Here is a 15,505-nt window from a genome sequence, read left to right as displayed (position 1 = left end):
CCACAGAAGGAGTTATTTGTGGCATATTGCTAGTGGTTGATTTTAGAGCATATCAAACCTGTCTCTGAGTATTAATTGCCTACAAAATGAGTGTTCCTTGGATGACTGCACATCCAGAGACCTTTTTCCTTGACTGCTAGATTTAAAAGGGGAATGAAATGTCTTTGGTGCAATGAGGGGTGAGGGTTGGGGAGAAGACAGGTTCATCTGCAGCTAAAACTTGAGCCAAGGGGCATCCTATGGTGACGTTTGCTATTCTTCAGAGCCTCTGCTGTATCAACATTTTCCAGCAAACTGAGTTGGCTGCTCAACAGTTGCCCAGACGAATCTGGGGCTGCTGCAGGCAGAACTGGCCTTTTGCCTCGAATAGCTCTAGAAGCATGCCAGAGTCACTGGTGAGTGTTGGTGCTGTTGCTGTAAAACTGCTCTCCAAGGACAGTTGAGATTTCACTCAAGGTGACTGAAGGCTGGCCATGAATCTACCAGAAATGTTTGTTGCTTGGGTTGCACATAGCTGAAATTTTGTTCTGGGTTGCTTTAGGGTCTGCTGGCCCTGGAAGGAGAGCTGACCCCCATCCTGGTGCAAATGGTGAAAAGTGCCAATATGAATGGTCTCCTGGACAGTGACAGTGATTCCCTTAGCAGCTGTCAACACAGAGTGAAGGCACGACTGCATGAAATCATGCAGAAGGATGCTGAGTTCTGTGAAGAGGATTACGAAAAGGTAAAGCACCTGTGTGGCTTTATTGTGTCCCGTGTCTGAAAGGAGAATAGCACTGCTCCAGTGGTTTGACATGAAGCCTGTAGGTATGTGAACAGCAGTTTGGTTAGTCTGAGATCAGTTCTGGTCAAAATTACAGGATACAAACAGAATTTAGGAAGGCAAAGGGCAGGTTAATAGCCGCTACCCTTCTCCCAGTGAAAATCCTTAGTGTCCACTGTCCCCTTCAGAGTACCCTTTTCTCCCTTTAGAAGTCCCAGTGCATTTTATTCTCATGGGTGTGTTAAAAGAAGAGTTCTTGTGGCTTACTGCATGCTGCCCAGAACAATCCCAGTTGCTGTGGACAGGGAGTATACCTTACCAGATTCTAGATTCATGCTGTGTGCATGTGTGAACAGATCTTTCAGATACGAGCCCTTTTGCGGTCCTGTCAGTGTCTGATAACTGCACAGTAGAGAGCATGGGCTACATCCAGCACAGCAACCAATAAAAGCAGTATAGCTGCTTCTCCAGCAAGTCCCCAATACACTGCTTTTCCTCAGACTCTGTGATCTGCTTACCAGACTGAAATCCATTACCATTAAGCCTCAAAGAACTACTTAAAGCTTCTGTGAAGCCCTTCTGCTCAAGAAAAGAGGCAAAGTGAGAGACGAGTAGCTATTATAGATGGAGGGAGGTCTGATCTGATAGGACCAGTTGTTTACTCCCTCTGAGTTTGGTCCTGTGGAAGTTTTTAAAACATACTTCACTACTCCTAGGAAGTAATAAGTCCAGCTTATTATGATCAGCTGGGTGAATAATTTTTGTAGCTAATCAGAAAGCAGTACAGCTGCAAAGGGCCGACATTTTGTGTTCCCGGTTTGTAAAGATACTAACCAATCTCTACTGGTATCTTCTCTCAGCTAGCGCCTACAGGCAGTGCTTCTCTGCTCAACTCCATGACATTTATCCAGAACCCAGTAGAGGTCTGTAACCAGGTGTTCACCCTGATTGAGAATCTCACCTCCCAGATACAAAAACGCCTGGAAGATCCAAAATCTGCAGGTGAGCGTCAGAACTGGAAAGGTTCTGGGGCAGATTCATTTATTGTTACATCTTCAGAGATCCCAAACACCACTATGGTTTATGTTTGTCTGTAGCAAAGAAATTCTAAAGAAAGTGAAATTCTGCATGTGCTGTTGATGTAGAACACTCCTATTACACTTTCACCTGCTGTTAAAGAGAGCTGTAATGTATTGTAACTTGGGTTTAGAGTGAATATAAGCAGCAGCAGTATAGAGTGGAGAGGTATGCCTGATTTTTTTAAAGCATTTCCTGGAGTAGAGCTCAAGACCATAAACAGGAAGTTTTTCAGTCATGATTTGCTCATCTCCAGGAACTTTCCTAATAACAGTGCAGAGGTTTTTAAAAGGCATCTGTGGGACATGTCACATGATTTATGGCAGACATAAGCCAACAGGCAAGCAGTTTCATTTTTCTCAAGTACTTTGGAAGTAGCTTGTTGCTGCAGGTTCAAACTCCGTGCAACAGGTCCAGTGACTTTTCCAGTCTAGGATTCCTGTGGGTGACATGGTAATCAGAGCCCATCTGTGCTGGGAGAAGTCAGTCATAGCTGTCGCTTGAAATCTATGCAGAAGTAGTCAGGATGTGAATGTGGTTTGGTGTTCTCTACTGTTTAGACCTGCAGCTGTACCACAGTGAGACTTTAGAACTGATGCTGCAACGCTGGAGTAAGCTGGAGCGAGATTTCCGCATGAAGAATGGGCGTTACGACATCAGCAAGATCCCTGATATCTATGACTGCATCAAGTATGATGTACAGCACAACTGTGCACTGAAACTGGAAGGCACAGCTGAACTCTTCAAACTCTCCAAAGCCCTGGCAGATGTGATCATACCCCAGGTATAGCCTGTCCTGCCTGTGTGACAGTGTCTGTGGTGTCAGTTTCTGACCCTTTCCCTGTCTGTCTTTTCTCAATTCTCTTGCATATCTACTCTCAAGGCAGGGTATCACAGGTATTTCTCAGATATATCTCAGTGTTTGTATAAGGCCAAAACCATTTATGACTTAAGATGTGGCAGGGCTGGCTTCCTGGACAAGGGTTCTGACAGAGTCAGAATAATGAACAGCTGCTGGAGCAGCTTTCCCATGTTCATCATAGTGCACTATAGCACAGCTTTGAGCTGAGTGGGTGAGCTGTAGCAACATCCCCTTCTCCACATACAATATTGTACAGGGGAAGAGAGATTTCTGTGTTAAAGTGAAGGCTTTTTCTGGCAAGTTTGTTATTCTTGTCAAAGTAGAACTTGTTCAGCTTGCAGAGTTGGTTTGCTTCTCACAAAACTTATGCCCATGAACATGGGAGGGGAAAGGAGGGCCACATGCAACAGACCTCTGTATTCACCACACTTCTGTCCCACGTCTGGCAGAAACGCTTCATTTATATGGGATGAGCTTCTACCAGCAAGGTCCAATTGCAGTTGTGCCCATGTAAAGCAGAAGTGGTCTTCTAATCTTTTTCAGTGTTCCTGATGAGATGCAGTTTGGCTATTTCCAGCATAGCACTTAAAGTTTCATCTTTGCAAATAGCAGTTGTTGCATTAACGCTCGTGCCAGATCAGGGTATAAGTTTGTGTGTCATGAGAGGAGGTTCCCTGATGGTATTTATGCCTCTCAGCTGTTGGAAGAGCACTGACAGCCATGTCTAGACAGACTGGAATTCTTGTATGAGTCTCTGTCCTCTGTTACCCTCTGCAATATGTGGAAAAAAAAAAAAAAACCAAAGAGGTGATGAATGACATTTTCCTTTCTGTCCTTGCTTAACTGTAGTGGTGCTGCGGACAGGACTGTTGAAGTCCAGCCTCTTTTCATGTGAAGATGTGGCAAAGAACTGGGGTTTGAGCGTATCTATTGTTTTGCTCCTGCAGGAGTATGGGATTAATAAGGAGGAGAAACTGGAGATTGCTATTGGCTTTTGTCTTCCCCTCATTAAAAAGATCCAGTTGGACCTACAGAGAACCCATGAAGATGAGTCTGTCAACAAACTACATCCCTTGTAAGGATTATGCTGCATGATGCTGCTGGTGGGGAGGGCGGCCTTGGAGCAGCATGTGGGAACCGCACCAGAGCAGGGTACTGGTGTGGAAGGAGGCACTGGACATACACCGAAGGACACACCAGGAGTGAGGCACGTTGGTGCTCCTAAAACTAGAAGGGAAATGGAAGGCACATTGAGACTGCTGAGCGGGAGCACGGTGCAACAGAAAAACCCACTGTAGTTGAGTGGTGGGGCCTTCATCCCTGTCTCTGCAAGGGGCAAGCACTAGTATGATGAGGCCACCCCTGCCCCACCATGCGTCTCTTATTAGATTACCAAAAATCTTGCTGTTTCTGTGCCTAGTGCTCTCACTGTTTGTTTTGACCCTGCTGCTCTTTGAGAGTTCCCAGTGTGGGGTTAAATTATTCTGTTAAGCGTGCAGAAATGCTGCTGTATGATAGATGGCAATTCATTGGCAGGTTGTGAGTAATACTGGGCTGATTTTGGTTTAGGTACTCAAGAGGAGTTCTGTCACCAGGTCGTCACGTTCGGACACGGCTCTACTTCACCAGTGAGAGCCATGTGCACTCTCTGCTCAGTATCTTCCGATATGGGGGGCTCCTGGATGTAAGTGTCCCAGCAATGCTCACAGAGTAAGCCTCCCTGCTTTTTTTCAGTGGCCCTTTCCAAGGTGAACAGTGTATGTTTGTAGACTGCCCCTCTAGCCAGCTCCCCCAGTAATGATGTGCATCAGTAGCCTCTAGCCAACTCCATCTCTGCTGTGTTTGCATGCTGCAGCTTCCTGCCTTTCTGGCATGTGGGAGGATTGATCTTCCTCAGCCCTGACACTGCCTGCCTTGCTTGTACAGAGGCATGTTCTCTCTAAGAGCTGTCCTGCTGGTTTCAGATTAGCAGACCACTTACCTGTGTAGGAGGATAGCAGTATTAAGGCGGTGGGCATGAGGGAATTTTTCTCTTCCTGCTTCCTTTAACCCTTTATTTCAAAAGCTTGGTCCTATTATTTAGTGACTTTCTGTCAATTCGAAGTCAAGAAAATCAGTTTGCTTGCAGAGGAAGTGACTTGAGGTTGCAAATGCATAGGGGGTGCTCTCTACCAGAGGGACAGGTGACAGATTTTTAGGGAACTAACTCATCCAATCCAACCTTCACTTGTTCTCATAACCTGCTTCTTGAAGGAACTGGCATGCAGACCCTGAGAAGAGCTCTGCTTTAGACTCTTCAAGAGTCTGCCTGATTTATCTTTTAGTTGTTAAGCAGGGTGTTCTGAAATGCCTTCAGAGTTGGGGGGTGCTTAGCAGGTGTGACTTCTGACGTCTGTGGAAGCTCAGTGTATATGTAAGCAGGAATCATGCAAATACCTCTGAATTACTCACTGAATAAGGTGCTACTTTATTCCCCGACTTGAGTGTTGGAGGATGCTGTGTTGCCAGCACAGGAATATGAAGCTGCATCTGGGTGTGTTTGTACCAGTGGTGTTCATTTCACATCACTGCAGGTGATGAGATGCCCCACAGCAGCATGAGTGGCACTTCAGGTACGGCCGTTCCCTAGCAGTGTTGGGAAAGCACGAGGGGTGGGCTGCCCTACCCTGTGGAGCCCAGGGGACCAGCGTGGCTCTGTAGGCTTTAACTTCAGCATCGTGCATGTAAAAGCAGCATCACTTGATCACTTATTTAGCACAAGTTTTTCTTGAGATTTTCTCAAGAAAATCATGCTTTTCTTGAGACTTCTCTAAAATACTCCGTTCTGTAGGCCATTATTTGAGAATGACCGTGTGTGGGAATCTTCTGTGGGCTATGCTTTTCTCCACGCAGCATGGCATAGGGGGCTTGCAGCTGAATTGCTCAGACCTGCATGTGGACTGTATGGGTAGCTGTAGTGTCCCTCTCTGCAGTTGCTCCTTACTGTAAGCACCCCGCCCTCACTGCAAGGTCACCTCTCTTCCTGCAAGTCAAGCCAGGTGGTTTTTGTCCTTACAATGTTGTTATCTTGTGGAGAGACAAACTCTCTCAGACTCATTTCACTGAATGCTGCAAGGTGTCTGCTGTTGCTTATTCCATGCGACTATTTATGTGTATATATCAGGAAAACAAAGACCAGCAGTGGAAGAGAGCCATGGACTATTTGAGTGCTATCTCAGAGCTGAACTACATGACCCAGATTGTTATCATGCTCTACGAGGACAACAACAAGGTGAGGGATATAGCTGTAGGATAAAATCCTTCATGCAAGGTACAGTCTCTGAGAGATGAGTTCAGCCAGGCAGTTTGTAACCTGAGCTCTCTCTGCTTGTGAATAAGGATGGACGGATCATTAACACAACTGCGAGTTTTTATTTTTAGCTGGGAGGCAGTGACCCAGTTAATGCTTGTTGTATGTAAGCAAAATGCCATTCTGAGGAGTAATACCAAACTTAAGTAATCAATACTATCTATTTTAAAGCATTTCCTAAAGCAAAATAATTTGCTGTTTCTTAATATTAATTAACAGTAGGAAAAAACAAATAAAAAACTATATTTGCCAGTTTTTTCCAAGTATTTTTAGAAAGTATCCAAAAATTCCACATTCATAAACTTTTTTTATTTTAAAAATATACTGATACAGTTAGGGAAGTATATACCAATATCGTCAGTAAGTAAAGAAAATCATTTAATGAACAGACAGAATGTGGAAGCTGATGGTGATGACCATAAGTAGGTTTGGCACAGAATTGCATGTACTGATTCCCAGGTTCTGTGACTCAGGTCCTGCACTACAGGAGGTGGTAGTGGGTGAGGGGAGCAGTTCCTTTCCGTCATACACTGTAGAGTTAGAATCTTGTAGATTCAGTTCCACAGAGCTGATGTGGGCTTTTAATGGTAGAAGTGAAATATTTCCTAGTGCTGTTTCTCAGAAAACCCCTCAAAACTCTGAATAGAGCTCTTAGGAGTAGTGTAAATCTGCTAGTAAGTAGAGATGGTGAAACTTTGGTTTTACATCATTAGTGCCAGATACTGCAAAAGCTCTGGATTCCCTTTGGGGAGAAAAAAAAAAAAAAAAAAAATTAATGTTAGAGGTGGTTACTTAAATCTTGGAACAACCCAACTAAAGGTCCAGGAGGGAATCAGTTTCTCCCTGCCCCAGCGTGTGCTGGTTTTGCAACAGGATTGGATTGGAAGGGGCTATGTTTTAGGGGTGGGTGTGGGTGTGTGTATATATACACATATAGCCCAATTCTGGTTTGGTCCTCTGGTGGCTGTTGTCACAAAATAACAACAATTTGAATGCCTCAGCTTTGTGCTAATAAGGACAGTCCTTTTGGATCAGACAAACCTAGAGCCATTATGTTTGTGGTTTCTTGTTGCTTCTGCTTTCCTTCCAAAAGGACGCGCTTGGGATGCGTGCTGCGCCGGCATGGCAGGGTGGCCCCGGTCCAGACCGTGGCCTGTGCTGACAGCGGGACTGATTTTCATTTCTTTACTTACTCCCCGTGCCTCACGTTCACAGGACCCATCTTCAGAAGAGCGTTTCCATGTGGAGCTGCATTTCAGCCCTGGCGTGAAAGGCTGTGAGGAAGACAGAAACGTGCCCACGGGGTTTGGCTTTCGGCCTGCCTCCGCGGAGGTGAGCGCGCTGGCTGGACAGGAGCTGCGGGGCTTGCTGGGGATGTGGCGAGCACCGGCCCGTCGGCAGCCTTGCTGCTCTGCCAGGCTCTGCTGCCGCCCGGTCCACAGCAGCAAACGTTCCTCTGGGCTGTCTCTCGTGTCCGCGGGCTGATAGCAGGTCTCCACATTCCCTGCCCAACTCCGAGGGTTTTGTCAGGGCAGCCTTTGGGAATGCCGGTATCCCCCGAGCTCCAACCCAGAGCTGGAGCCAGTGCCTGGGCAGTGCTGGCAAAGGCCACGTGCCTGCAGAGGTCAATGTTTCCTTACTGCAGAGTGAGGACAAGAAAGCAGACCAGGGCAGCCTGGAGGACCTCTCCAAAGAGAAGAGCACCGACGAGGCAGACCGTGCACAGCAGAGGTCTCCACAGCCTTCGGAGCCAGTCGGCATTCAGCGAAGGTCACCGCTGATCAGGAACAGGAAGACAGGGTCCATGGAGGTAGCCATCTGATGGGCACCCTTGGTGGTTCTAATGAAGGTTTCTTGCTTGGTGTTGATTTCCTGGCATTCCTTTTAACATGCCAGAGTTTGAGTTGATTCTGGGAAGGGATCTGCAGAAGTTAGAGGGGTTTGTTGGAAGGCAGACCTCCCAAACTCCTCCTCATTGAGGAAGGACAGGGGGAATGCAGGCCAGAGGAATCAATCAGGAAAAGCGTATTAGGAAATGCTTGAGAAACACAAGAATTACCTGGATTACACGCCCTTTAGAGGCATTGGTGTAACCACCTACAAGATTGCGTGCAACCTCTTCACTTAGCCACAGTGACACCTTTGCCTTCCCTTAGACCGCAGCCTTTGCCTCTCACAGTTCAGCTCCACATTCTTGTTCCTGTCTCACATATAAGATCTCATGCAAATAGCAGGTCCCTGCTAACTGGTGGGTTTATTAACAGTGTGTTTAAACTGTCCGGGTTTATAACTGTACCATTCACTGATCTGCTAAAGTAACAAAGATCGATTTTTCTGTTTGTCCGTCTCTCCTTCAGGGCTGTTATGTGTCCTAAGACTAGCTTCACAGTCAGCAGGTAGCTGGCAAAAGTGCTCTAGAATTGCCCCTCCTTTTGGAGGGGTTTCACAGGCATTTTTGCTATCTGTTTCCTGAACCAGTGAAAGCAGAGAGTTAGGGCTTGAGGTATTTGTTAGCTGGCTTCCATCTTTGTGCCACTCATGATGTAATCTTTGCATGCAGCGCTCGGGGGCTCTTTGTAATAGGCACATACTAAGTTAAAAGGAATATACATCCCTGCTGCTGCAGAAGGAAGTCTGTGTCCCAGCGATCCCATCAAGAGTCTTGGGAGACAAGGAGCTCAGTACACGAGTCCCTTCATACTTCTGAAATCTCCACTGTTCCGCAACCCAACACAAATTTGAAATTAAAATGTAGTATGCACTGTCACAGTCTTAGCACATGAGTACCTTTTATGCTTCTTGAAAATTATGATTTTAAGGAAGAGATGTACTTTTCTTTACCTTCAAATGAAGTATAAAGGCTTTTGAGACCAGCGGGTAACTTAGGGCATGACACTGATTACACTATCTGTCTTTGCAGGTGCTATCTGAATCTTCTTCCAAAACAGGAGGTTATCGCCTCTTCAGCACTTATTCCAGGCAGTCTTCTGAAATGAAGCAAAGTGGCTTAGGTACTGTACTTGCCGTGTAACCAGCATGCTCACCTGTACCTCTGTATTTCTGTGGGCATCTGTCCCTCCACATATACATCCGGCTTAAGTTCCTTGTATGTCTGTGCGTGTGTATTATGTCTTCTTTTAGTGTTACTGTTTAGACCACTGTAGTGACTATCTTACTGTATTTCCTTTTGTGTATGATCTTCTCCTTCAGCTTCTAGCAGCCGAAGATGCACTTTTCATCCTTTATAGTATGGGAGCAACAGAGCAAGCTGCGTACTTGCAGGTTGGCCTTCTGGTTCCATGTTGCTATCGTTTATTATAGCATTTCTGAACTTAGTAGGAAGAGATGATTTTACTTGAGAACTCGTGTACTTTCTGTTCTGCAAAACAGTAGTTTACATGCAAAGCTGCGCTTCATGTAAGACTATTATATTTCTACCTTTGCTTCATAAAGATCTCTTGTATGGAACAGATCTGTCATCTGCAACGGTGTTTGACAGCTCTCTAATAAAACTGGAATCCCTGGTTAGCCATTCTTTGCATGGTAGCCAGTGGAAGAGAATACTTTGGGGCCCTTGGTGTTCTCTGCCTGCCCTTGAGAGTACCATTCCCTGTCATCCTAACCTAAACTACGTCTTAATAGCTTCCTGAAATATTTTTGGTAAAGCAATATCCATTTGGAAACCAAAAAGCTGGTTTTGCTGTCATGAGGTTCAAAGATAGCTGTGAAACCTAGATCTTGCAGATGACTAATAAGCACCAGGAGGTGGAAATGACCAAGTTATGCCCACTTTCTTCTTCTTTAAAACAGTTTTTGCATTATAGCATGGCTGTAGACTTGCAGAAGTTCTGACTCATCCGTTCTTTACTCTGTTATGTGGACATCTTGCAGCCAAGAGATTTCTGAAGGGCCTGATCATTTCTTTGTCACTTTTGAATGAGCTGCTTCTTTGGAAGCAAAGTCTCACCAAGTAAATGAAATTTTCTTCAGAGTGGTTAGGAAGTATCCCTGGAGTCTGCCAGCTATGCTCCCAGCCAGTTGGAAAAATCTTAAGAAGGAATGGCTGATATTATTTTCATAAAAGCACAATAGCCTTGGCCGTAGTGGTTTTTGAACGTGCTGTTTCATGTGGTGCACCTACTTACTTCTGCCTTTCACAGACCACCTGCAGGATTAAGTAAACTGTAATAGACTGCCTTGCTTAGGCTTGAAGAAACCTGTGGTTGTTCTGTGAATCTATGTGAATTAATGTGCGAATTTCTGAGATGGCATACAGTCAAGGAAGTGCATCTGCTTGGAGAATTACTGAGTACATCAAACGCTACATACAAACTATCTTTACTGTTTGGATGTCTGAGTACCAGAAGGCATGTGCTCTGGAAATCAGATATTACAGCCTATTTACTGCAGCCTTTTCCAAGTTTCTGATAATGTCTGTTTTGGCAATAGAGAAGACTACTACTCTGCTGGACCCTTGAACAGTACTACTTTTCCTTGACCAAATTTGAAACGTGATCCCAGCAGGTTTAATTTCAGATTCTTACCTGACTTGCCTTGCTGGGAAACCTGTGCTGATCATTCTCCCAACTGTGAAGCTCTGCAGAGACAAAAGTTTGAGCAGGAAGTAGTAGACCTGCTCTGTGACAGTTGACCTCTAGCTGGATGTTCAGTCCAGCCATCATTCTTCTCTGTGGCATCTTGCAGCTGCGGGTGCAGAAGGGTTGAGCAGGAGAGACCCATGGTGCAACACTGACTTGCACAGTCCCTGGTTATTAGGATGTCTGTGTTTCTGTGGATTTCTCTCAACCTGAGAACTGTTAAGAAGAATGATGCCTCTTTTACAGGTAAAGCCAAGCCCTTCAAGGAATCTTTGATTCCTTTCCTACTTGTTTTGTAGAAATTTAGTATCTTTCCCCTTTAGGATCTGAAATGTGTGCTCTCTGTGAGGAATAATATAAAACTCACGGGAGCTTCAACTTAGGCTTTAATACTTGTCTCAGCAGCTGTGCTATGAGGGGGTTCATTCAGATACCACTTGCTGTTTCTGAGCTTTTCTGAAATTGAGCCTATCTCCTGTTTCCTGACCTTGTCATGGCTGGCAATCATTACCTCTGGGAGAATGTCTGTTCGGGTATAACTTCATATGTTTAGGGATGCAGGAATGGGGGAGTAGAACATAGCTCCTGTGACAACCCTGCTGTCATACCCGCCAGAATTATCTTTACTGAAATTTGAAAAATGCCTTGAAATGTCAGAGCGGTACTTTGGACTATGCCATGTTTTTCTGGGCAGGAGCAAGTGCATCATTATGGATTGTCTACATTAGCATATATGCTTCTAGCTTGAGAAACCTAGGGAAGTTTCAGTGCCTTTCTTTGGTTGTAAGAACACTCCAAAATGAGGTAGAATTGCTCCTTGCTGTTTGAGCAATAGCAGTGGTATATTGCTGGTGGGCATGAAGCTTTGTGCTGAGACTCCCATAGAGAAATAAGGGATGTCCGTTTTTTAAACATTTGAAACACTGAATGTACATCTGAAAATTAAATACACAAAAAAGATCCAGCACATACAGTAATTTCTAGCAAATGTTGCTACATCTTAAATCCAAGTGGTTAGTATACCATTATGGTCTTCGGAGTGTGTATGTGTATGTGTGTGTGTTAACTTTGGTTACAGTGGTCTCCTAGAGTTCACTGTAGACAATTGCTGTTGTCCATAGAATCATCTTTGTAAATTCTCTTATGGCTTAAGGGTGCTAACAAAATGCCTCTGTCCACTGTTCTAGAAGAACCACTGGGGTATCCTTAGCTTAATGATTAGTGACAAGAGATTGTTCAACAAAGTCAGAAAAATCTTCTGTTCCATTTTTATCTGCCAGTAAATGAGTCTCTTGGGGTTTTTTTGTTGTTTGTTTGTTTGTTTTTAAGCCATGGAAGGATGATTAGGAGCATCATCCGGGCTGCTGCTTGTCAAAATTCTGTTTGCATTCTGACAGGTTCCAATTCATGCTGAGTCAGCACTGATCTTCAGCTTAAGGCATTTGTGAGGAAATTTTCTAAGGCTTGTGTATCAGTCACCCTGCAGGCAAGAGTTCTTTCCCTGTCTCTCCAAGGACACACGTGCTAGTCTGTCCTGTGGAAAGCTACCAGCAGTGTCATAGTGGTGGAACAGCTGAAATTCAGTGCATATGAGAACACTTTCGGTCATCCCCTTCTGTTCCCAGGAGCAGGTTTCATCAGTTCAGACTGAGCTTACATGTGAATAGCTCAAAACTCAGGATCGGTGCTTTCTCTAAATAAGTTCTGGCTAAAAAGGAGCTTTGCAGAGAAAGAACTGGGGTCCTGAAGAGCAGTGAGTGGACAGGAGGCAGCAGTGTGTCCTTACACCAAGGAAGGTCAATGGGATGCTTTGCTGGATTAGCAGTACAGCTGTCAGGCTGAGGGATTTGGTTCTTCCCCTCTATTCCCATTTTGTGAGACTGCCTCTGAAGCACTGCTGTCCTGTCCTGGGCTCCCTGGTGCAAAAGGATGTGGATGTACCGGGTGTGAGCCCAGTGAGGGTCAGTGGGGCTGGATGGGGGCTGAAGCACACAACCTTGGAGGGGAATCGGAGAGAGTAGCGCTTGTTCAGATCAGAAGCTGCAGGGAGTGGAGACTTTAATGCTGTTCAACCACCTAAATGGGAGGTTACATAGATGGCAGAGACAGATTGTCCTCCAAGGCATGTAGTGATAGGACGAGAACTAACAGACACAAGCTGCAGCGTGGGAAATTCCAGTCATCTATGAGGAGCAAGTTTTTCACCATGAATGTGTCAGATACTAGAACAGGGGTGCAGAGAGGTTGTGAAATCTCCTTTTTGGAGGTATTCAAAACTTGACTGGACAAACCCTAGCAAGTTGATCCAAGTTGACCCTGCTGGGGTGTTGGGAAAGAAGCCTCCAGAGGTTGCTCCAACTTAAATCATTCTAGGATGCTGTATTTTAGAATCAAGAGCTGCTTCCATTATAGGCAGGATCTTTTTAACAGTAGTAACAGTTGCACTGTTGCAGTTAAATACTAATAGACAGTATGTCAGGTTTTTTGCCTCGGTAGACAAGGTGGAATAAGATTGACCTGCTTGTTTCTGGAAGCCTTTTGTATGTGGGAGTAATGTTGTTTTTAGCAGTTGGTATTCTCAGTATAGAATGCAGCGTCAAGATGGTTTAGCAGAGAATTTATAGCCAATCAGTGGCTTTGACCCATAATAAGGTTTTGTCTAACTCACAGTTGCTTTCCTCAGTAGAAAGAATCCTGTTTCAAATGCCTAATATTCCCTAAATATCGCACACACAAAGTCAATTCACTCAACAGATCACTGTGCCTTGGAGAAGCAAACACCAGCAGTTGCCAAAGCCACTGGTATTAGATTGCCCTCCCATGCATGAGACTGTCTTGCATGCCATATTCCTCGCCATAGGATAAGCAAAGTTCCATGCTGTGTGTGCATCTGGTGCTTTGCAAGGGTAGTTCATGGAACAATTGGACCTACTCTGGAGTAGCAAGCCATGACCAAGTGGTTGTGAAATACCATCTGGGCAGCAGCTTGCGAAAGAAAGCTCTCTGGTCACATTGCTTTCCTTACTTCTTGACAGAGTGATTAATCCAGATTTGCTGATCAATAGATCAGGCAGTCCTTTCTTCTCAGTGTCCTACAAAAAAAGTTGCTTTCCAAAGAGAAAGGGCAGAAGAGCTGAGAAAAATTAAGCCCTGTGACCCGAGCATCAGTGATTTGACATCCTGGCTTTTCTGACATGAGTATGTAGATTTGCTGACTGGAGGGTGTCAGGGTGTTTCTCCTAGGTCAGGGCAAGAAAGCCAAATGGAAATAAACCCCTGGATGGAGTTAGAAACTTTCCCAGTGCTGAGTTTTGGGCTACCTGTTGTGCATTTGGCACTACTGAATTTAGAATGGGGAGTACTGGCTCCCAGTGTTCCCTGCCATAATTTTTTTTTCCTGAGATTGCCTGTGAAGTGGCCAGTTCATTCCTCATTCTTTGACTAACCCTGCTTTTCTGTAGTCGCATGCAGTGGAGATATAATACTAACACCTTCCATGCCTTTCCAGGGTCACAATGCACCGGCCTGTTTAGCACCACTGTGCTGGGAGGCTCCTCCAGTGCCCCCAATCTCCAGGACTACGCACGCAGCCATGGCAAAAAGTTTGCCAACAGCCTGACATACAAAGACGGTATGTGTGTTCCCCATGCGGCAGGTCATTAATTTATGGACTTTGGTGTCTCAGGATGCTACTGAGGCAAAGACTTAGACTGCTAAGAAGAATGACAGTTGAATGTATCCATTCGCCGCATCTATAGTAATGCATTTTATCATATCCCAAGAAATCGTGATCCTTGCTAGGACAAGACAGGAGCTGACATTGTGTGAGGAGTTTTACGCTGATGTACGGGGTCTAAGTTTCGCCTGACACTTTAATACTACTTGCTGTTGTGGAGAAGGATTTATTGGTCTAGATATTAAATAGGTTTGTCCTGGTATGGAAATCCAGTACATCACATCATCTTGCTTACTTTGGTGATTTTGCTGATGCTAAACGAAGCTTTTCTGGAGACAGTAATCTTTACCCTATGGAAGATGGAGCCATCCCAAAGGCAGAATGATATGCTTGGGGATGGATAAGATGGGTACTACAGTAAGGCTTAGGCGCACAGAAGAGTCTGAGGTAGCTGTCAGAAAGCAACTGTAGTATGCCTGAAATGCTTGAGGTAAGTGGGGTATGTGGATGAAATACTGCAAAAGGACCGGGAAGTCTAGTTATTTTGCAGTTCTGCAGAAACTGCCTTAAAGTTCAGCAAGACAATCAGGTAAAATGTATTTGGGTCATTAGTATAACTGTTGCCCAGTGCACATGGGTGAAGGGGTGTTGCCAGCTGCAGATCAATCTGCAGTTAGTACTGGTGTGTTACAGGCTGAGAAGCAGAGAGTGTGTTGCTACTTTCAGAGGAAGACTGAGCTATCCTGGAGGAGTTGGAGGGGTGTAATGCACAAGTGCAAGTGTCCGTTTTAATCCCAATAAGAAAGTCACTCAGACTTTGTCAGTACCGATTAACATACCATTTGTGGGAATGCTGAGTGGAGCAGCATTGAACAAACTGCTCTGTGGGTAGGATCTGCACAGCGTGCTGTGCCCTGCTTGGAAATCCATGTAATGTTGCACAACTTGGGCTCCCCAGCATCTGAATGGATGTAAGATTATCTGTCCACTCCTTTCTGTGTTAGTTCTAACAAATGGTATTTTAATCAATACTTTACAGAGTCTCAGTGCCTTTCTTACTGGGATCGTGACGACCACTGGCACTGGTGGATTGCAAGGTGGGGAGGTGATTAAGGCAGTAATTTGGGGCCTTTGAGGAAAACAGGAGGATGGTTCATTTGGATTTTTGTCCAGTTTTGAG

The 15,505-nt window shown here is 45.0% G+C and overlaps 1 protein-coding gene across 6 annotated transcripts in view; it reads left to right on the top strand.

Moving 5' to 3' along the window:
• PPIP5K1 (diphosphoinositol pentakisphosphate kinase 1) overlaps positions 1-15,505 on the top strand; it is a 51,054-nt gene that overhangs the window by 19,732 nt on the left and 15,817 nt on the right. For 5 of the 6 annotated variants that reach the window (XM_042803849.1, XM_042803851.1, XM_042803848.1 and 2 more), the window contains exons 18-27: positions 542-724; positions 1,624-1,765; positions 2,401-2,624; positions 3,650-3,777; positions 4,272-4,386; positions 5,866-5,973; positions 7,267-7,383; positions 7,697-7,861; positions 8,972-9,062; positions 14,158-14,280. In XM_042803849.1, coding sequence (XP_042659783.1) covers positions 542-724; positions 1,624-1,765; positions 2,401-2,624; positions 3,650-3,777; positions 4,272-4,386; positions 5,866-5,973; positions 7,267-7,383; positions 7,697-7,861; positions 8,972-9,062; positions 14,158-14,280 — 1,396 coding nt within the window. The remainder of the gene's footprint in view (positions 1-541; positions 725-1,623; positions 1,766-2,400; positions 2,625-3,649; positions 3,778-4,271; positions 4,387-5,865; positions 5,974-7,266; positions 7,384-7,696; positions 7,862-8,971; positions 9,063-14,157; positions 14,281-15,505) is intronic. The other variant, XM_042803854.1, reaches the window with a different exon arrangement.

This window comes from Tyto alba, unplaced genomic scaffold (genome assembly GCF_018691265.1).
Source record: "Tyto alba isolate M040663 unplaced genomic scaffold, T.alba_DEE_v4.0 Super-Scaffold_41, whole genome shotgun sequence".
Lineage (NCBI taxonomy): Eukaryota > Metazoa > Chordata > Aves > Strigiformes > Tytonidae > Tyto > Tyto alba.
This window is presented reverse-complemented; position numbering and strand designations above follow the sequence as displayed.